Below are 21774 nucleotides of genomic sequence, written 5' to 3'. Positions count from 1 at the left end.
GTTAATTATTTAGTATGGGTGTCAGGGGTTATGGGAAGAGGGCAGGAAAGGGTCTCGATCCGAAACGTCACCGATTCTTTCTCTCCAGAGATGCTGCCTGTCCCGCTGAGTTACCTTCGTGTGTTTTGTGTTTACCTTCGATTTAAACCAGCATCTGCAGTTCTTTGCTACACCATTCAGATAATAATCTACCTTCCTGATCTTGCCACCAAAATGGATAATCTCACATTTATCCACATTGTACTGCATCTGCCATGCTTCTGCCCACTCACCCAACCTATCCAAGTCACCCTGCAGCCTCATAGCATCCTCCTCGCAGCTCATACTGACTGCCACCCAGCATTGTGTCATCCGCAAACTTAGAGATGTTACATTTAATTCCACCATCTAAATCGTTAATATATATTGTAAACACCTGGGGTCCCCAGCACCGAGCCTTGCGGCATCTCACTAGTCACGGCCTGCCATTCTTAAAAGCACCCGTTAATTCCTATTCTTTGATTCCTGCCTGCCAACCAGTTCTTTATCCATGTCAATACCCTAACCCTAACACCATGTGCTCTAATTTTGCACACCAATCTCTTGTGCGGGACCTTGTCAAAGGCTTTTTGAAAGTCCAGATACACCACATCCACTGGCTCTCCCTTATTCATTCTACTTGTTACATTTCCTGGCTCTTGAGTGAACAAGTAACACAAGTTCACTTCTTTCACTTATTAAAATTATTCTTATGAGATACAGGAGGATCACAGCTTTGGAAGAGCAGATACAGAGTGGACTGGAGATAGTGGAATTCCGTGTTTAACAGGATGCGTTTGGAAAAAAACAAGGAAATGCAGATGCTAGTTTACACAAAAGGACACAAAGTTCTGGAGTAACTCAGTGGGTCAGATAGCATCTCTGGAGAACATGGACAGGTGACTTTTGGGTCGGGACCCTTCTTCAGACTGATTGTGGGGGAAGAAAGGTGGCAAATGGAGGCGCAGGATAAAGGTAATAGGTAGACACAGGTGATGGAGGGGGGGGGCTCTGATAGGTGGATGATTGGAACAAAGGCTAGAGATGAAAATAGAGGGTGTGAGACAGGATTGGAGATTTGCAAATTGTGAAGCCAGAGGAGGGAATAGAGGAGGAAGGGGGAAATAGCTGGGAGTCAAGGTGGGGCGCAGGGAAGGGGATGGGTGGGTAGGGAAAAAGGGAAGGATGGGCAGGGGGGGGGGGGGGGGAATGGGTGGAGCTTACCTAATATTGGAGAATTCAATGTTCATACTGTTGGGTTGCAAGCTACTCAAGGTAAATATGAAGTGTTGTCCCTCCAGCTTGCATGCGACTTCACAGGCAATGGAGGAGGCCCAGGACAAAAAACGTCAACGTGGGAAAGGGAAGGGGGGCATAAAATTGTTGACAACTGGGAGATCCATTAGGCCATGGGGGACCTGATGTACTCCATGACAACAATATGTTATGTTCGTTTCACTCCAATTTTTGTTTGAGTACCTGGGCAAATTTGCGATATTTTGTTCACTCCCTCTTTCACCTTCTGACCTGAGTTTTGGTCTTGCAGGTTGGTCCGGACACTGAGTGGAAACGTTGTCATACAGGTCACCTGTGGAAGCTGGCACTGCATGGCTCTTACCAAAGGTATCACTAATTCATAATCTGAACATGTTTAGAAATACAGCATGGAAATGGGTCCCTCGTGCCGCCGAGTACACGCCGACCAGCGATTCCCATTCACTAACACTAGAGACAATTTACAATTTTTACCAAAGATAATTAACCTACGTCTAGGGAGTGTGGGAGCAAACCGGAGCACCCGGAGAAAACCCACACTGTTATGGATAGTCCGTACAGACAGTCCCCGTAATGAGGATCGAACCCGGGACTCTGGTGCTGTAAGGCAGCAACTCTACCGCTGTGCCACCATGCCGCCCCAACATGTTGCCCCTGCCTTATCACTGAACTACTACAGTCTCTGTGGCTGTCGTAGTTCAGTGATAAGGCAGGGGCACCCCTAACCCACCCGCCACCAGATTTGAGTGATGTAGAGGGATGGGCATGAAGTGATGGGACTTGTACATTTAACACCACCAGCTGCATTAGACACCGCAGTTTTATTTATGCATGATTAGACAGACTTGGTAATAAGGGTGCAATCCTTATTCTGATGCGTCAGTGGTTCAGGTGGAAAGTATGGCCAGCGGTTCTTCACAGAAGCTTTTTGTAAACTCTATATTGTGCTGTGCTGCCGCCATCTTGGTGTGCTCAGCATATTTGGTGTCAGCTCTGCTGTTTGATGAACACCTTCCTGTTTCTGTTGAAGTTAATGGAAGATGACTTTAGACAATCTCTCCCATTTACTAAAGGAAAAATAATTCACCATTTGTACATCTCCTAAAAGAAACAGTTCACGGAGATCGAGTACCTTCAATTTGGGTGATGTGGTTTGGTTGGAATTGCATTTTATGCCTTAATTTTGTCCGTCGAGATAAGGAAAGTACGGGTTAGTACTTTCCTCATCTTGATTAGTGCAGGTGTCAGGGGTTATGGGGAGAGGGCAAGAGAATGGGGTTAGAAGGGAGAGATTGATCAGCCATGATTGAATGGTGGAGTAGACTTGATGGTGCAAATGGCCTAATTCTGTTCCTATCCCTAATGAACTTATGATGTTATGACATGACCTTATGAAGGAAGCATCATTTAATTTTAATTTAATTACCCCCCCCCCCCCCCCCAGTCTTGTGGCTTATGTTGCTTCATAACCTCTGGTTAACACACAAAGAAGCTCCATGGAGTTGCTGAATTAGTGTTTTTTTCTTTTGCAGACAGTCGCCTGTTTTCCTGGGGCCAGAACTCCCATGGACAGCTGGGTCTGGGGAAGGGCATTTCCTCCCAGTCCAGTCCGCAGTGTGTGAACTCTCTCTCCGGGATTCCGCTGGCTCAGATCACCACTGGAGGAACGCACAGCTTCACTCTGTCACTCTCGGGCGCTGTGTTTGCCTGGGGCAGGAACAACTGTGGTCAGCTTGGACTCAGCGACGACAAAGGTAGACGATGAACAAGGGCTCGCGCACGCTCGGGTGCATGAAAAAGATTAGGGTTAGGGTCAGTCTGAAGAAGGGTCTCGACCCGAAAGGTCGCCCATTCCTTCTCTCCAGAGATGCTGCCTGTCCCACTGAGATTAGTTTAGTTTAGAGATACAGCGCGGAACCAGGCCCTTCAGCCCACCGGGTCTGCACCGACCAGCGATCCAACCATATTAGCACTATCCTACACACACTACGGATAATTTTTACATTTACCAAGTTAATTAATATGCGGGGATTCAAGGCAGTTGATTCAAGGCAGCTTGGCCCGTCTACATGAGATCTGACTGTCAAGAAGAGCCTCTCCAGTCCACCAAACCTGACCGCTTCTTCCCCCTCCCCCAACCCCCCTCACTCCTGATGTCTGGAGTATAAAATCCGACACACCCAATCTCTCCATTTTCAAACTAGGGAAAAAAAGCAGATTAAAAGGGGAGTAGAAACCACTGGAAAATTCCTCTCCATACTTCTCAGATAATCAAAACCAGAGCAAGGATTACATTGTATAGTTGTTGCCTCACAGCGCCAGAAACCCTTATTAGATCCTGACTGTTCGGAGTTTGCACGTTCTCCCTGTGACTGTAGGTTTTCTCCGGGTGCTTCGGTTTCCTCTCACACTCCAAAGACATACAGGTTTGCATATTAATTGGCTTTGGTAAAGTTGTAAATTGTCCCTAGTGTGTAGGATAGTGCCAGTGTACGGGGTGATTGCTGGTTGGCATTGATTGGGTGGGCCAAAGAGCCTGTTTCCACGCTGTATCTCAAGTCTAAAGCTTTTGTATTTCTATCAGTGAGGGGTTGTGCACAGTTTTGGGAGCCGCTGCTGATGGTCCCCTTTTGTCTTTGTAGATCGAGGTGTCCCCAATCACGTGAAGTTCCTGAGGAGCCAGAAAATAGTGTACATTAGTTGTGGCGAAGCGCACACAGCTGCTCTAACCAAGGTAATCATATTTCAAAAATCAAGAGTGTTTGTCATTTCCGATCACAGAACAATGAAATTCTTACTTGCAGCGGCATAACAGGCCTGTAAACATACCAGACATAGATAATATATGATTGGAAATTGTCTGTAAACACAATAGACATAGATAATATGTGATGAACTAAAATGAATAACTGTAATATTAGTGCAAAGAAAAAAACAGAAGTCTTTGGTGTAATGGAAGACTGACCATAAGTTCATAGTTGAGTTTAATGTTGTGCAGTGTTCAAGAGCCTGACAGTTGTTGGGAAGAAACGGAGGAGTTGCCGCCTTACAGCACCAGAGACCTGGGTTCAACCCTGACTACGGGTGCTGTCTGTATGGAGTTTGTACATTCTCCCTGGGTTTTCTCCGGGTGCTCCGGTTTCCTTCCACACTTCTTTTTTAAATTTATTTTATTATATTTTTATTTTTGAAAAGCATATGTACAAATAGAAATAAAAGACAAATTTGTTACAAAGTTCTTACATAGCTTCAATTTTTAAATTTTTAAAGAGAGAAAATAAAAAATAAAGAAGAAAGAAAAAAAAACGATAAACTATTGGAAAGAGAGAATAAGAAAATTTAAAAAAAGGTATAACTATAAAAATTAAAGGTAGTAGATCCGGGAGACAATAACCACAGTTGTACATCCAACCCTAAACTCAAGTTTCAACTTTTAATTTTAAATTTTTATTTTAGTCCTGTGCCAAACCCATTTACTTTTCTAAAAATTCAATAAATGGAGACCATATTTAAAAAAATAACTCAGGTTTGTCAATTAAGGCAAATCTTATTTTTTCCAAATGCAGGGTCTCTGTCATTTCCGTAGTCCACATTTTAATTGTGGGGGTTATTGGTTTTTTTCCAAAATTTAAGTATTAATTTTTTCGCAGTTATTAAACTGTAATCAAGAAAATGTACCTGACTTGTTGTAAAGTTTGTAGTATGTTCTGATAATCCTAATATAATTAATTTTGGATCCATATCCAATTGCTTGTTGATAACTTTAGAAACTATTTAAAAAATCTCCAACCAGAAATTTTGCATTTTTATGCAAGTTACGAAAATATGAGTTAAATTAGCTTCTTGAAATTGACATTTATCACAAATAGGAGAGATACTAGGAAAAATCCTATTTAATTTCGTCTTCGAATAATGTAATCTATGTATTATTTTAAATTGTATTAAGGAATGTCTAGTATTTAATGAACATTGGTGTATATGTTGTAAACTTTCATCCCATATATCTTGCATTATGAGTTGATTCAATTCGTCCTCCCATGCTCGTCTATATGATTCTGATGACGGAATGTCAGTATCTAGGAGAGTATTATAAATAAAGGATATTAATTTATTTGAATTATAATGTCGATTCGGGCATACATCAAGAGTTTCTGGACCTCTAAACTTATATTCTTGCATGTGTACTTTTACATAATCTCTAAGTTGTAAATATCTAAAATAATTATTAACATGTAATCCATACTTCTGCTGTAAATCCTGAAAAGAAAGAAAAGTTCCCTTATGATAAAGATCTCCCACCCTTTTAATTCCATAACTTTTCCATTGAGCAAATCCTCTATCTAAGACAGACGGTTTAAAAGAAGGGTTATTCGCAATAGGGAGGAAAGCAGATAATTTACTCAGTTTTAAAGTAAGATTTAATTGTTTCTAGGTACGGATAACACTGTGTATAATGGGATTACCTCCATATGTTTTTTTATTTAAATTTAAATTTATTGGAGCTAAGAGGATCGCACCAATATCAAATTCTCCATCTTTAACCAATCCGGTTGTTGATCAGTGACATCCAACCAGCAGGTTATATTTTTAATATTAACCGCCCAATAATAAAATAAGAAGTTAGGTAAGGCAATTCCTCCATTAGTTGTAGACTTACATAGATGTCTTTTATTTATTCTATGAGTCTTGTAGTCCCAAATAAAATTAGTAATAATTGAATCAATTGGAAGATAGATCGGAATTGCTTGAAATAAGTATAGTAGCTGTGGGAGAAAGATCATCTTTATAGCATTACTACGACCAACTAATGATATAGGAAGTGTTTTCCAAAATTGGATATTTCTGTGTAATTTAGTGAGTAAAGGAGGAAAATTTAATTTAAATAAAGAAGTATATTTCCTAGTCACGTAAATTCCAAGATATTTAAACTTTTCATAGGCAATTTTAAAAGGAAATTGTTGAAGTATGGCCGGATTGTGCTCAATTATTGGCATAATTTCACTTTTGTACCAGTTAATTCTATAACCTGAAAATGAACCAAATTGAGTTATGAGATTTAATAAATTCGGAATGCTAATTTCTGGCTTTGTAATGTATATTAATACATCATCCGCATATAAAGAAATTTTATTGGTTGTATGTTTAGTGTTATAGCCATGAATATCTGAATTTGATCTAATACTCTCAGCAAGTGGTTCTATAATAAGGGCAAATAGAAGCGGGGATAGTGGGCATCCTTGTCTACAACCCCTAGATAAATGAAATTTGGATGACAGCATTTGATTAGTTAATATTCTAGCTGTTGGGGATGTATATAAAAGTTTCACCCATGAACAAAAATTTTCACCTAATTGAAATTTTTCCATCACTGAGAAAAGATAGGGCCATTCTACTTCAAAGACGTGCATGAGTGTAGGTTAATTGACTTCTGTAAATTGTAAATTGTCCCTAGTGTGTAGGATAGTGTTAATGTACGGGGTACATTATCTGATTGCTGGTCGGCTCGGGCTCGGTGGGCCAAAGGGCCTATTCCTGTACTGTACCACTAAAGTCTAAAGAAATGTAAATGTGGGCAGGGTGATGTGGTTCTTTAATGATACTAGCTTTGCTTTTCAGGCAGCACCTCCTATAAATCACTTTGATATTGGGTTTCTTACCAGTAGCTTGCAAATTCTGTTTTTGGTTTGAGAAAATAATTGAAGGTATTTTGCCTTCTCCCAGTAATTAAATGATCAGAATTTAAGCACCGTCAAGCATAAGTTGCCTGAGGCGAACTTATTGGAAAAAGTATTCCCGTCAACCCACAATTTAGTCTGTTGGGTTTGTCCTCCTTTTCACAAGATGGTGGCTGATGTGATTGTCAGCTCAACTTTGCATTTATGCCCACCCTCGTTAATCTTTCACCCCTTGCTTCTCAAGATCCAGGTTATCCCTGCTTTTTACATTGCTTTAATTTCAGCCGCTCGTAAAATAATCATATATTGTATCAGAATCCTCTTTATCAAATGTTACTGCCAAAAAGCAAAGCTGTTGGAGAAAGTGACCGGGTTAGGCAGCATCACTTTGGACTTAAGATTTTAGAGATACAGCATGGAAACAGGGCCTTGGTCTAAAAGGCCTGTTCCTGGCCTGTATTTTTCTGCCCTGACCAGCGATCACTGGCACTATCCTACACACTAGGGACAATTTACAATTTTTACCGAAGAACGCACAAACTCCGTACAGACAGCACCTGTAGTCAGGATCGAACTGGGGTCTCTGGTGCTGTGAGGCAGCAACTCTACCACTGGGCCACCGAGCCGCCCTAAGTGGAGGTAAAGGGATGTATGACGTTCATCACCTAATATGACGTTTACCTGACTAATATGAGTTAGATTTAGCTCTTAGGGCTATGGGATATGGTGAAAAACCAGGAACGGGGTACTGATTTCAGATGATTTCAGATGATTTGCCATGATCATATTGAATGGCGGTGCTGGCTCAAAGGGCCGAATGGTCCACTCCTGCACCTATTTTTCTATATATTTTTTCAATTTTTAGACAGAGACCCCTGCGATCAGGAATGTTCTCAGTGCTTTGGAGAGGGAGCGGAAGAGGTTCTCTAGATTGCTGTGTGGATTAGGGGGTATTCGCAATGATAGGTTGGACAGACTTGGATTGTTGTCTCTGGATTGTGGGAAGTAGAGGGGAGACCTGATAGAAGCATATGAGAAGTATGAGGCATAGTTAGAATGGACAGTCAGAACCTTTTTCCCAGCATGGAAATGTCAAAGACTAGAGGGCATGGCTTTAAGATGAGAGGGCGAAGTTTAAAGGAGATAAACTGCAGTTGATATCTTAGGTGGGGAGTGCCTGGAACGTGCTGCCAGGGGTGGTCGGGGACACAGATACGAGAGTGGCGTTTCAGAGGCTTGAAGATAAGCGCATGGACATGCAGGGTTTGGAGGGACATGGATCATGTGTGGCAGAGGAGATTAGTTTATCATGGTGGCACAGACTCTGGGCTGAAGAGCCTGTTCTGGCCTGTACTTTTCGAAGTTCTATAAAACATGCAGAACTGTGGTATCACAGCCGGGAGGTGGGTGTTTGCTTGGGCAGCTTGCAACCCAGCGGTATGACTTTTGATTTCTCTGATTTCATGCAACCCTTGCGCTCCCTCTCTCTTTGCCCCTCCCTCACCCTAGTTATCCTGCCAGTCCCACTGTAGGCATCCCTTTGTTACTACCTCTTCCACAGCCAACAATGGACCATTGTGGGCTCCCTTTTTCCTTGGTCATCGGTGTCAGCTCTGATTTGTTCTGAACGTTTTCATACCTCTAGTTTCCTTTTGCCCTGACTCTCAGTCTGAAGAAGAGTTTCGACCCGAAACGTCACCCATTCCTTTTCTCCAGAGATGCTGCATGGCCCGCCGAGTTACTCCAGCATTTTTTTTGTGTCTGCCTTTGGTGTAAACCAGCATCTGCAGTTCCTCCCTCCACATCAGCTGGTTGCAGGTTCTCCGGCTGCCGTGGATTGCGGAGGGGGTGAGGGTGCTCCCCTTGTCTTGCTGTGTGGACATCTCATACTGTGCGCTGTGCATCCTCTCCCCAGAACGGAGGCGTGTTTACGTTCGGGGCTGGACTGTGCGGACAGCTGGGCCACAACTTCAGAAACAATGAGGTCAATCCCCGCAGGGTCCTGGAGCTGATGGGAAGCGAAGTCTCCCAAATAAGCTGCGGCAGGTAAGTGAGCTGCAGTTGGAGACACGGCTGGTGGCATCCACGTGACCCTGAATCTGGTGCCAACAGGTTCACAGTGAGTTGGTGTTGACAAGTCTGAGCTGATTGTGCAAATATGAATGGAGCTCTAATCAGTCATAGGTTGATAAGTCGTAGGAGCAGAATTAGGCCATTTGGCCCATCAAGTCTACTCATCCATTCATTCATGGCTGATCTATCTTTCCCTCTCAACCCTAATCTCCTGCCTTCTCAAGGGCCTGTTTCCGCTCTATCTCGGAACTAAAGTAAAGTGGAAACATCCTCTCCACATCTATCTAGGCCTTTCACCATTTGGTAAGTTTCAATGAGGTCCCTCTTCATTCTTCCATCCAGTCTATCTAAGGAGCTGGAAGATTTCAGGCCTGATGCCTAGCATGTTGGTTAAATGCCTGATACAGGTAGATACGGATGTAATGTGTTTCCATAACACTAATTGAATGTAATGTGACTGATGAATTAGAAGAGCAGCATCTGTGTTATGCAGGTCGAATTGGTCATAATACAATTTTGACAGGGAGAGAACCACAATAATTGTTTTGCTAATTAATAAGCAGGGAAATCTTGGGGGATAAAAAAAACAATTTCCATGCAACTTCCCTGCAGTAATCAGACACCTCCCTGTGGGCTCTCATTGAAATTGACAAGCAGTTGCTTCCATGATTCGTGTGCATTGAAGCTCTATTAAGCAATGTGACATAATGCATTTGAAAATCCTGAGGGAAAAAAAATTGTCATTGCGAATCTGAAGCTCTCCAGAGAGAGAGTGAAATTTGTTCCTGGAAATCATGAGGTTGCTAGACCTGGCTCATACAGCCTTGGATTTAGAACGTTAATTAATGTTCAGTGTGTCGATGGGATTTGGGAGATGAGGCAGAAAGAGGATTTAGCAAGCGAATTCCAAACAAGAGAACATCACAAAATTGATCAAGGATCCTAGCAACCATGTTTTCTTTAAACTTTATAGATGCACTGAGTACATGCCGACTACCAATCCCCATACACTAGAACTATCCTACACACTAGGGACAATTTTCAGACACCAATTAAGCTGTTAACCTGCACTTCTTTGGGATGTGGGAGGAAACCGGAGCACCTGGAGAAAACCCACACGGTTATAGGGACAACGTGCAAACTCCATGCAGACAGCACCTGTGGTCGGGATCGAACCTGGGGCTCTGGCTGTGAGGCAGCAACTCTACCACTGTGCCGTCCTTCCATTCACAAGTGTAACTTGGAATCGCTTCCCAAAATGACTGTTACTGGAAACAGAGCAAAAATTCCTAATATTCTTTAATTATGGATTCAAAGGAGTGAGGGTGAAGTTTGAGAGATGCAGTCAAGTACTGATTAGATTAGGAGGGCTGAGTGGATGTCTCCTGTCCCTGGTTACTTTCCAAAACAACCTCGAAGAGCGAACGAGTCATTCCTAGCCTGGACAGACACAAAATGCTGGAGTAACTCAGTGGGTCAGGCAGCATCTCTGGAGGAAAGGAATAGGTGACGTTTCGGGTCGGAACCCCTTTTCAGACTTCAACCAATCACTCGACCAAAACTCCTCCGCCCCTCTGACCCCGACCCCCATTCTTGTCACCATCCCTATAGTTCAGGCCTTCAACTTCATGTTCAAAGGTGCAATATTGTGTCTGGGTAGACGATACACCTCTATCAGATCACCCCTCAGCCTCCTGGACCTCAAGGAAGTGGGAAGGCTTTAGTTATAATGTAGAAGCAAGGAACGAGAGGACACAAAGTGCTGGAGTAACTCAGCGAGCCAGGCAACATCTCAGGAGAACATGGATAGCTCAACCAAGAATCTACCAAGACGGAGGCAGTTGTTTAGAACAAATTGCAGAAATTATTGATTGAAATTCTGTTCTATTACATGTCACATGAAACTCAACAATAAATATATGTGTCTTGCTTTTGTTTCCAGGCAGCACACAGTTGCCTTTGTCCCTTCCTCTGGAATGGTCTATGCTTTTGGACGTGGCAACAGAGGCCAGCTGGGGTCTGGACACATGGTTAACGCTCAGGTCCCATACAGAGTGGCTGGAAACTGGGTAACTCACAAGCATAAGGTACACCCCACTGGTAAGTACAAACCAGCAAGCCTGCCTCTCTAAGATGGTGTTCTGTTTGAGCGCAGTCTGTGCCCAAACAGTGAGTCTGATTCATTTTTGGCCTAATTTTAGTAAGATCCATTTCTCCTTTTAGTCATCACTTCAGATTTTAGTTTGCGGATGCAGCGCGGAAATGGGCCCTTCGGCCCACCGAGTACGCGGGTCACCGAGCAGCGATCCCCATACACTAAATCTTACACACTAGGGACAATTTACAGTTTGCGGAAGCCAATTAACCCTACAAACCTGCACGTCTTTGGAGTGTGGGAGGAAACTGATGCACCCTGAGAAAATCCATGCAGTCAAAGGGTTCAAAGGTCTGTTTATTGTCATGTACACCAATTAAGGTACAGTGAAACTCGAATTACCATACAGCCATACTAAAAAAAAAGCAACATGACACACAACTACATAAAAGTTAAGATAAACATCCACCACAGTGGATTCCCCATATTCCTTACTGTGATGGAAGGCAATGAAGTCCAGTCCTCTTCCTCTTTATTCTCCTGCAGTCGGGACAGTTGAACCATCTGTCGGGGCGGTCGAGGCTCCTGCGATCGGGACGGTCGAAGCTCCTGCGGCTTGGAGCTCCCGAAGTCAGTCTCTAACCTGGGACCGCGAGCTCCACGATGTTAAGTCCGCAGGCTCCCGTGGTTAGAGCTCCCAAAGTCGATCCCCAACAGAGATCGCCAGCTCCACGATGTTAAGTCCCGCAGGCTCCCCCGTTGGAGTTCCCAAAGACGGTCTCCAGCTGAGGCTGCCAACTCCATGATGTTAGACCGCAGTGTGGACGGAGATACGATACGGGGAAAAAATCGCATCTCCGTCGAGGTACGAGATTAGAAAAAAAATCCCCCCTCCTACCCTCACCCCCCCCACATAAAACAAGCCAAAGAACAGTAAAACGTACATTTAACACATACTAAAAAACAACAAAGAAGGAAGGGACGAGACAGACTATATGCGAGGCAGCCATTGCAGGCCACATGTAGAACATACAAATTCCATGCAGTCAGCACCCATGGTTGGGATCGATCCTGGATCTCTGGTGCTGCAAGGCAGCAACTCTCCCAACGCGCCACTGTGCCGCCCTAAAACTTGAGTGTTTGGTTTAAGTGTTTTGCTGCACGAGTGTTTGGTTTCAGTCACTAAACCATGGTGTTGTAGGCATCTTCCAGTACAGTTCCTTCACTTGAAATTACTGCTAAGTTTCAGCCCAAGGAGGAAAGGTCATGGGGAAGGGATGAGTATGTTGGACATGGGACTCAATAGACAATAGACTCACTTGCCGTGGGAACGAGAGCATTAGAATAAGGGTCTCTCACCACCTAAACGGTTGCCTCTGTGAAGAGATGATTGTAGGGAAGAGTGTCTTGTTAAGTGAGAAGACTTTTGGAGATGGGAGACGTTCAACAAGGGGGAGGGTGGGGGGGGGGGGTGTGGAATTGTTGGAAATGGCAATTCCTCAGCAACTGAAGAAAGGATTGAATGTAAGATTTACTGTGGAACCTTGCTCTGCACTAATTACTTCACTGTTCATCACTGCTTAAAACTGTGGACACAGTGCTGGACTAACTCGGCCGGTCAGGCAGCAACTCCAGACGTTTCCGGTGGTGACTCTTCTTCAGACATTTCTTAGAAATGTCCCCATTTAGCTGTGCAGTGTGTTGGGTTGACTGAATCACTGAGTCATAGTCATAAAGCATGGAAACAGGTCCCTCGGCCTAATGCATCCATGCTGATCAGTGCACCATTTCAGCTAGTCCCATTTGCCCAGTATTCATCTAAACCTTTCCTATCCATGTACTTGTGTAAGCTTTAAAATGCTGTTGTGGTACCTGCCTCAATTATTTCCTCTGGCACCTTGTCCCATCAACCCACGACACTCTCAGTGAAAAAAAATGACCCCTCAGGTTCCTGTTAATTCTTTCTCCTCACCTTAAACCTTTGTCCTCCGGTCCTTGATTTCCCTACCCTGGGTTAAAGACTCTGTGCATTCACCCTATTAAGTCCCCTCATTATTTTATACACCTGTATAAGATCGCCCTTTAGTCTTTCGCACTCCAAGGAATAAAGTCCGAACTTGCCCAACCTCTCCCTATAGTTCAGACCTTTGACTTAATGTGGAAAGATGCATTATTCTGTTTAGTTTAGTGATACAGCGTGGAAACAGCCCCTCTGGCCCACTGAGTCCACGCTGACCAACACGTCCACTAATTCTATCCTACACACTGGGGACAATTTGCAGAAGCGAATTAACCAACAAACCTGCATGTCTTTGGAATATGGGAAGAAACCAGAGTAGCCGGAGAAAACCCACGCAGACACAGGGAGAATGTATAATCTCCGTACAGACAGCACCTGTAGTCAGGGTCGAACCCGGGTCTCTGGCGCTGTAAAGCAGCAACTCTACCGCTGCGCCACCCATTGTCTTGTCCAAGATGCAATCCCATGTCAATTTTAACACGTGTGCAGTAAGTAATTAGAACTACTGACTCTTCAACTGGCAAATGATGCCTGATTCTTCTTCTAAGAAAGGACCTAGTCTTTTGCCAAGATTAATCTCCTCCATTCAGTACAGGGTAGAAACAAACCAAATAAAGGAATAGTTTAGCTCTGGTGTGCAGTCTGAAGATGGGTCCCGACCCGAAACTTCACCAATCCATGTTCTCTGGAAAAGCTAACTGACCCATTGAGTTGGTCCAGAACTTTGTGTCTTTTTCTGTAAACCAACATCTACAGTTCCTTGTGCCTCCATTTTATTGCTCCTTCTGATGTACTCTTGGCTTTCAAAGCGTCCCATAAGTATGGCAAATGGATCTTTTGCAGCTCTAGATGTGCCCTGTTGGTGGGTGGCATTTGTGAGTGCGAGGATTAAACTCAGGGTACTAGACACCGAGTGCTGGTGAAACTCAGTGGGTCAGGACCCTGAAGAAGGGTCCCGACCCGAAACATCACCCATCATCCATTTTTCTGCTGAGATGCTGCCTGACTCGCTGAGTTACTCCAGCACTTTGGGTCTATCTTCGGTGTAAACCAGTACCTGCACGAGCATCCTTCCGACACAAAGTCAACAAACTATTGGCGCCAGTAATTGAAGGAATGTGTGTGTGTGTGTGTGTGTGTGTGTGTGTGTGTGTGTGTGTGTGTGTGTGTGTGTGTGTGTGTGTGTGTGTGTGTGTGTGTGTGTGTGTGTGTGTGTGTGTGTGTGTGTGTGTGTGTGTGTGTGTGTGTGTGTGCGCGCGCGCGTGTGTGCGTGCGTGCGTGCTACCGCCATTATTGTCTACTGAGACTTGCTTTGTTCTTCCGGCAGACCAGTTGAGTTACCGCGTGCTGAAACAGGTCTCTTGCGGAGGCGATCAGAGCTTTGCCCTCTTCTTCCATCAAGAGGTGAGGCTGGACCCGGGGAAGGCATCCTCTGGCAACGCATCCTCTGGCAACGCATCATCCGCGTTGCTACTCCGTGATGTAAAATCCAGGGTGCTGGCGGGGAACGTGGGAGCACGGTGAATAAAAGTCGCAGTCAGTGATCCACATCAAAGTCCCCTTGACCAGAGCGTTAGACGGCACCGGGCCACTGGTGTTTAGTAGGATGAGGGGGGGGCGGCCTCATTCAAACTTACCGAATCGTGAAACACCAACAGGTTTTAATTTGCCTGATTTATTCCTGGGATCTCGCTGTGCACAGATTGCTCGCCTTCATCGATTAGAGCATTGAGTATAAGAATCAGGCAGTCATAATGCAGCTCGAGAAGACTTTGGTTAGCTTGCATCTGGAGTATTGTATGCAGTGCTGGGTGCCCCATTACAGGAAGGATGTGGAGGCTTTGGTGGGAGTGCAAAAGAGGTTTAGCATAATGTTCCCTGGATTAGAGGGTATCAGCAAAAAGGAGAGGTTGGCCAAATCTGGATTGTTTTATCAGGAACGCTGGAGATTGAGGAGAGACCTGATAATAGCATCGAAAATTATGAGAGGAATAGATAGTCGGAACCTTTTCCCCAGGGTGGAAATGTCAAAGACTTGAGGGCACAGCTTCAAGGTAAGAGGGGTGATGTTTGAATGAGTTGTGTGCAAGAAGTTATTTTACACGGAGTGTGGTGGGTGCTTGGGACACGCTACCAGAGGTACATTAGCAGCATTTGAGGCTTTTAGAAAGGCACATGGATATGCAGAGAATGGAAGAATATGGATCACGTGCAGGCAGAGGAGCTTATTATCCAGTTTTCATTCAGGTAAAGTATTGTGTTAGATGTGAAATGTTTCAGGCTATCTTTATGCAAGATAAACCTGTGTCCTATTTGTCTATTTGCCGAGCTGTGCCACAAGGGGAGTTATTCGGGGGAGTGTGCTGGGTGATGGGGAGTTTGTGTGACGTGACCCACTCCACCCCTCGCCCTGCCCAGTAGTTAAGATGGGATCATGGACATGGGGAATATTTATCATATCATATCATATCATATATATACAGCCGGAAACAGGCCTTTTTCGGCCCTCCAAGTCCGTGCCGCCCAGCGATCCCCGCACATTAACACTATCCTACACCCACTAGGGACAATTTTTACATTTTTACATTTACCCAGCCAATTAACCTACATACCTGTACGTCTTTGGAGTGTGGGAGGAAACCGAAGATCTCGGAGAAAACCCACGCAGGTCACGGGGAGAACGTACAAACTCCTTACAGTGCAGCACCCGTAGTCAGGATCGAACCTGAGTCTCCGGCGCTGCATTCGCTGTAAAGCAGCAACTCTACCGCTGCGCTACCGTGCAACATGATTGTAAGCACATGAACCTCCAAAAGCTGAAAATCTCAATCCCCCTCATATTTAACTTGCAAAATGAATCCTGGACCTTATGACGAATAGGCCACCTTGAGCCTACGTTCTTTGCTTCTTGATTCCCCTATGCTGGGGAAAAAAACTGTGCATTTAGACTATCTATTCCCCTCATGATTTTATAGACATCTATAAGATCATCCCTCATCCTCCTGCGCCTCAAGGAAAAATTCCAAGGCTGCCCAACCTCTCCCTCTTGCCAACACCCTCAAGTACTGGCGAAGATACGATGGGATACGATGGAACTTTATTTATCCCAGGAGGGAAATGGATCTGCCAACAGTCATAAAAAACACAAAACACACGAAACATGAGAACGATTTGATCTTTGTTAAAACTCTTTATTTTGCCTTATTGTCCTCTGTTAGATAACAAATACATTCACAATTGAGCAGCAGGAAGTTTCTGCCCCATTCAGCGTGCCAGTCATTCCAACCATCTTGCACTTCACCCCGACTGTGACATGCTGCATGACACATGCACTGTAAAGGACCTTGCAGAGGCCAATGACATGGCACTAAAATTTGTGTAGGAAAATAACTGCAGATGCTGGTACAAATCGAAGGTATCACAAAATGCTTGGAGTAACTCAGCAGGTCAGGCAGCATCTCAGGAGAGAAGGAATGGGTGACGTTTTGGGTCGAGACCCTTCTTCAGTGAGATGCTGCCTGACCTGCTGAGTTACTCCAGCATTATTATGGCACTAAAATTTGCTCGCTATTGGCAAACAGCTGTGCGATGCCAGGAATAAATAAAATTCCAAACCTCTGCTTAACGTGCTGTATGTGTCCTTCACAGAACTCGCAAGTCCCTGATGATTTCCGCTGCATGGATCCTGTAAGACGGGTCAGGATCATTAACAACAGCAATAACAAGTGGCTGCTCAGCCTTTCAGGGAAGGATGTGCTGAAGTAAGTTATGGACCCATCTTTGATTACCATTGACAAGTACCCTTTAGACTTTACTTTGGACTTCAGACTTTAGAGATACAGCACAGAAGCAGGCTGTTCGGCCCACCGATGTCCACGTCAACCAGCGATCATCCCGTACACTAGCACAATCCTACATATTAGGGACAGTTTACAATCTTTACTGAAACAAATTGACCTGCAAGACTTTGGAAATGGGAGCACCCGGAGGAAACCCACGTGGTAAGGGGAAAAACGTACAAACTCCGTATAGACAGCACCCATAGTCAGTATAAGAAAATAACTGCAGATGCTGCAATATTCCGCACTTTTGTGAAAAATTAGTTACATGCATTAACACGATCCTTACCCACTACCCTACAACCTGTCAAAAATTCATATTTAAATTCAACCGATAAGTTGGTCAAATAACATATGGATTTTTCAAATGTGAATATCTCATGACACATTTGTGGATTAGCAGTATATTGCACCAAACCCCTTCAATTTTACATCATTCAAAAATGAACTTCATAAACAAGGATAACATTTTTTATTTCTGTCATTCATGGTAAGATTTACATCATTTTGTGTGCGAGATATACAGGGTTGCACTGTTTCACATATCAGCTAACCAATGAAAAGATCAGGTCCTGATTTATACCAGCTCTTCACCTTCCCCCCCTTGTCAGAAGAAGGGTCCCAACCTGAAACATCACCCATCCTTTTTTTCCCAGAGATGCTGCCTGACCCGGTGATTTACACCAACACTGTGTCTATTTGAATTGGATTCGTGCTTCTGTACCACGCCAGGCAGCATTGTTCATTTTAGTGGCTGTCAAGGGGTTTTAACTAATCAATTCGCCAATTCAAATTTTCTTGGCTCCAAGTATATAAAGATAAATGTCTTTTCATTTATATTATGGATACAGTAGAGTTCTATTGTTTGCAAATGCCTAATCTCTGCTTCCAGATGAGGGACGAATAAAGGAATGTATTATTATTATTACGACTTTTTAAAATAAAACAAAAAGAGATACAGCTTGTGGAGGTGAAATTAAAATTAACAGAGAAAGCAAAGAAGAACAGTTCATTAAATATGATCAATTGCCCTGATACAGACAGAGTGGTTCTCTAGTGCAAATATTCAATCAGGAACATCCAAAGTTTAAAGATCACGAAGCAGCAACTCTTCAAGAAATAGTTATAAATGTCACCTATCAACTTATGCAAGAAGTTGAACAAAAATAATTGTTTGCAAACATTTTATAAACGAAGAAATCGCAGAGAGTTGTGAACACTGCCCAGTCTAGCACACAGAATCTGCTTACTAAAATGGCGCTGAAATTTACCCATGACCTACTACGGTTTTTAGAGTCGAGTGGTCTATCTTGCTCTTCTGGTATCTTTGCTTCAAATAGTCCTTGCTTACCTTCTCCATTCCCTCCCCCTTCCCAGTTCTCCCACCAGTCTTACTGTCTCCGACTATATTCTATTTCTGTCCCGCCCACACCCTGACATCAGTCTGAATAAGGGTCTTGAGCTGAAACGTCACCCATTCCTCTCCAGAGATGCTGCTGGTCCCACTGAGTTGCTCCAGTATTTTGTATCAACCTTCTTCTCTTTGATTGAATGTTTATAATTATTCTCCCTTCGATCTCCCATGGCAACTAACAATCTCCTGAGGAATCTTACCCTGTGTCGTTTTAATCCTCCCCCTTGTGTGTTATTCATTATCAGCCTTGTTCCCCTGACACAAACAGACCGAGCTGCTGTTTATCTGAGAATTGTCTCGCACACTAATTGTCGCGCACCCTGTTACATCAATGATAAGGTGCTTTGGATATTATTCTCCGTTGCTTAACGTTCTGTCCTTCATTTACTTGCTTTGAGCATCACCCTTCACATTTGAGTCATGTATTTACGCACGTTGGTTGTGGGCAGCACAGTGGTGCAGCTGGTGGAGCTGCTGCCTCGGCTCCCAGAGACCCAAGTTCAATCCTGACCTCGGGTGCTGTGTCTATGTGAAGTTTGCATGCTCTCCCTGTGACTGTGCGGGTTTCATCCTTGCACCTCGGTTTCTTCCCACATTCCAAAGACCTGTGGGTTTGCAGGTTAATTGACTGTCAATTGCCTTGGTGTGAAAATGGAATAACATGGAACTAGTGTGGACGTTCGATGATCGGTGTGGACTCGGGGGGTCGAAGGGCACGTTTCCATGTTGTACCTCTAAACTAAACTAAACATTTGGAGTAGGAAGGAAATGCAGATGCTGGTTTACACCAAAGATAGACACAAAATGCTGGAGTAACTCAACGGGACAGGCAGCATCTCTGGAGAGAAGGAATAGGTGACTTTTCGAGTTGAGACTCTCCAAACAATTGTTGGTGCTTTCAGCAAAGCAAACGAGAGTATTGAGCTTATACTCAACATCCACAAAACAACGATCCCTCACCAATGTGTCCCTGCAGTACTACGCTCGCCTGCAACAAAATCCAGTGGGGAAATTTCAGGCTTTCAGACTTTAGACTTTAGAGATACAGCGCAGAAACAGGCCCTTCAGCCCCCTGAGTCCACGTGACGACCCATGATCTCCGTACTCTATCACTATCCTACACACTAGGGACAATTTACAATTTTACCGAAGCCAATTAACCTACAAACCCCTCTTTGGAATGTGGGAGGAAATAGGAGCTCCCAGAGAAATCCCACGCGGTCACGGGGAGAACGTACAAACTCCATACAGACGGCACCTGTAGTCAGGATTGAACCCTAGTCTCTGGCGCTGTAAGGCAGCAACTCTACCACTGTGCCATTGTGCTGCTCTGTGACATGAATATGAACTACTTTCTAAATCCTAGGGGATGTCTCTCAGCTAAGGTAGACATTGGTGATGAAATGTTGGAAATCTGAAATAGAAGCAGAAAATACTGTAAAAGGAGAAACTGAGTTAATGTTTCAGGTTGCAAGGTCTCAAGTGGTTCTTTGATCTGAAGCAATAATTCAAATTCTCTCTCCCCCGATGCTGCCTGACCTGCTGAGTGTTTCAAGCATTGTCTATTTTTACTCCATTATATCCAAGTTCAGGGTGGGTTTATAATTTAGTTGAACATAGAATTCCATTCAACGCTGAATTAAAGGCAGGCCAGTGGCCAGATTTCATTATGTATATTCAACCGATTTACCTGCGATTTTTATATTTCCCTTTTCCACCTTTTTATTTTGCAGTGAATTGAACGTGATCTTTTCTTCACCTGGGTGTTTGAATGGCAGTTTTCTTAACCATCAGTAAGTACAGTTACTTTTAATGTGAGTAGTAAACCGGGCTTACTTTTATATCAAGGCTGTCACAGTCTCTGGTTATTCCAAAGGGCTTTACAAGTACAGAACTCCCGGAGTTCCAGAGTCCCGGCCACGGGCTGCAAATTTGACCCACCGATTGGCCACAGAAGTCCCGATGAGGTCGAGATCGGCCGCCTCACCAGGCCGAGGCGCCACATTTTCAGGGGGACTTCGGGGAGGATTTCAAGTGTGCTCTCGTAATTGTGTCTGGATTAAAGGAGGTGCTGGACTGCCGGTTGCTGGAAAATCGGGGGTGGACATGTACTTCTGAAATGTAGTCACAACTGCAACATGGGGAAATGTGGTTTGCCCACTGATTTTTGTAGCTGCTAAGTGTCCGATAATGCCTATTTGTCAGTTATTCCATCTGAGTATGGTAAAGCAATCTTGCAATTGTGCTGCAGTGTGATCACAACCCCATAGGGTTGCTTTCATATCGAGCCTGTCACAGCCTCTGGGTGTTCCAAAGGGTTTTACAAGTAAAGGGCTACTACCGATTTTCGATGAACTCCTTGAGTTAACTCCCTGAGCATACCACCCGATGCAATACTCTTTACCATGGACGTGGAAAGCCTGTACACAAACATAGAGACAGACAGGGGGATAGAGGCGGTCAAAAACATCCTGCAGAGAAAACACTATCCCCCTATCTCATTGTAACTTTGTCGGCACCAAAACATGGCGACTCTTGTGTACTGCCTAGGTGAGGTCTGCTACATGCTTTTACCGGCTTGTATGCAAAACAAAGCATTTCACTGTAGCTCGAAACATGTGACAATTGATTATCATTCATTGAATAATTTCAGATTGAGATCTGGAATGAACAAACTCCGTGTATTAATGATGTAAATATTAACTATTGTCAAATTATTTGCTGCCGTGTCTATAAATAATCGGAACCCAAACTATTGGATTTATTTAATGAGAGTAAAGCAACGATTGCAACAGAATGGATCGGTGCATGTGTAAAATATACATGTTTTTGCTGCAGGAATGATGAGCATTTCAACACCAGTCCTCGGAACCCAGGCATTGACTTGAATGCAATCCGGTTCTTTTTTGAGAACATGGTGAAGTCTCCATATTGCAAGTTACTCCAGCAGGTAGTAAACTGTTAACATTGCATTGCAAGGCTTCGAGCTCACTCGCTTTGCTATGCTTTGCTTCTGGTCGAGGGGAGTGGGCAAGTTACCCTTTTACACTTGGGATTGTCTCAGGGCTGATGTGTGAACTTTACTTTAGGCAAACCTACTTGCAGGACTTGACTTAAGTGTTTAGACATTAGAGATGCAGAGCTGAAACAGGCTCTTCGGCCCACTGAGTCTGCGCTGGCCAGCGATCACCCCATACACTGACACAATCCTACACACGAGGGACAATTGTACAACTTCCCAAAGCCTTCCTGGCCACAGACTTGGTGAGTGAAGCTTTAAACATAGCGCTACAGGCCACAGCGCTATCAGCTATGGACTGTTCATGCAAAACTCATATTGCATGCTGTGAGGCAGCAACTCTACC

General features: G+C 44.0%; 1 protein-coding gene across 1 annotated transcript in view; it reads left to right on the top strand.

Moving 5' to 3' along the window:
* LOC144595776 (putative E3 ubiquitin-protein ligase HERC3) overlaps positions 1-21774 on the top strand; it is a 58960-nt gene that overhangs the window by 14342 nt on the left and 22844 nt on the right. The window contains exons 4-12 of the mRNA XM_078403413.1: positions 1565-1641; positions 2826-3047; positions 3936-4027; positions 8884-9014; positions 10984-11141; positions 14484-14560; positions 16805-16917; positions 20143-20202; positions 21248-21359. Of these exons, the coding sequence (XP_078259539.1) occupies positions 1565-1641; positions 2826-3047; positions 3936-4027; positions 8884-9014; positions 10984-11141; positions 14484-14560; positions 16805-16917; positions 20143-20202; positions 21248-21359 (1042 nt within the window). The remainder of the gene's footprint in view (positions 1-1564; positions 1642-2825; positions 3048-3935; positions 4028-8883; positions 9015-10983; positions 11142-14483; positions 14561-16804; positions 16918-20142; positions 20203-21247; positions 21360-21774) is intronic.

The sequence above is a fragment of the Rhinoraja longicauda genome, chromosome 1 (genome assembly GCF_053455715.1).
Source record: "Rhinoraja longicauda isolate Sanriku21f chromosome 1, sRhiLon1.1, whole genome shotgun sequence".
NCBI classification, from domain to species: domain Eukaryota; kingdom Metazoa; phylum Chordata; class Chondrichthyes; order Rajiformes; family Arhynchobatidae; genus Rhinoraja; species Rhinoraja longicauda.
The sequence above is the reverse complement of the archived record's forward strand: the minus strand, read 5'-3'. Positions and strand labels throughout refer to the sequence as shown.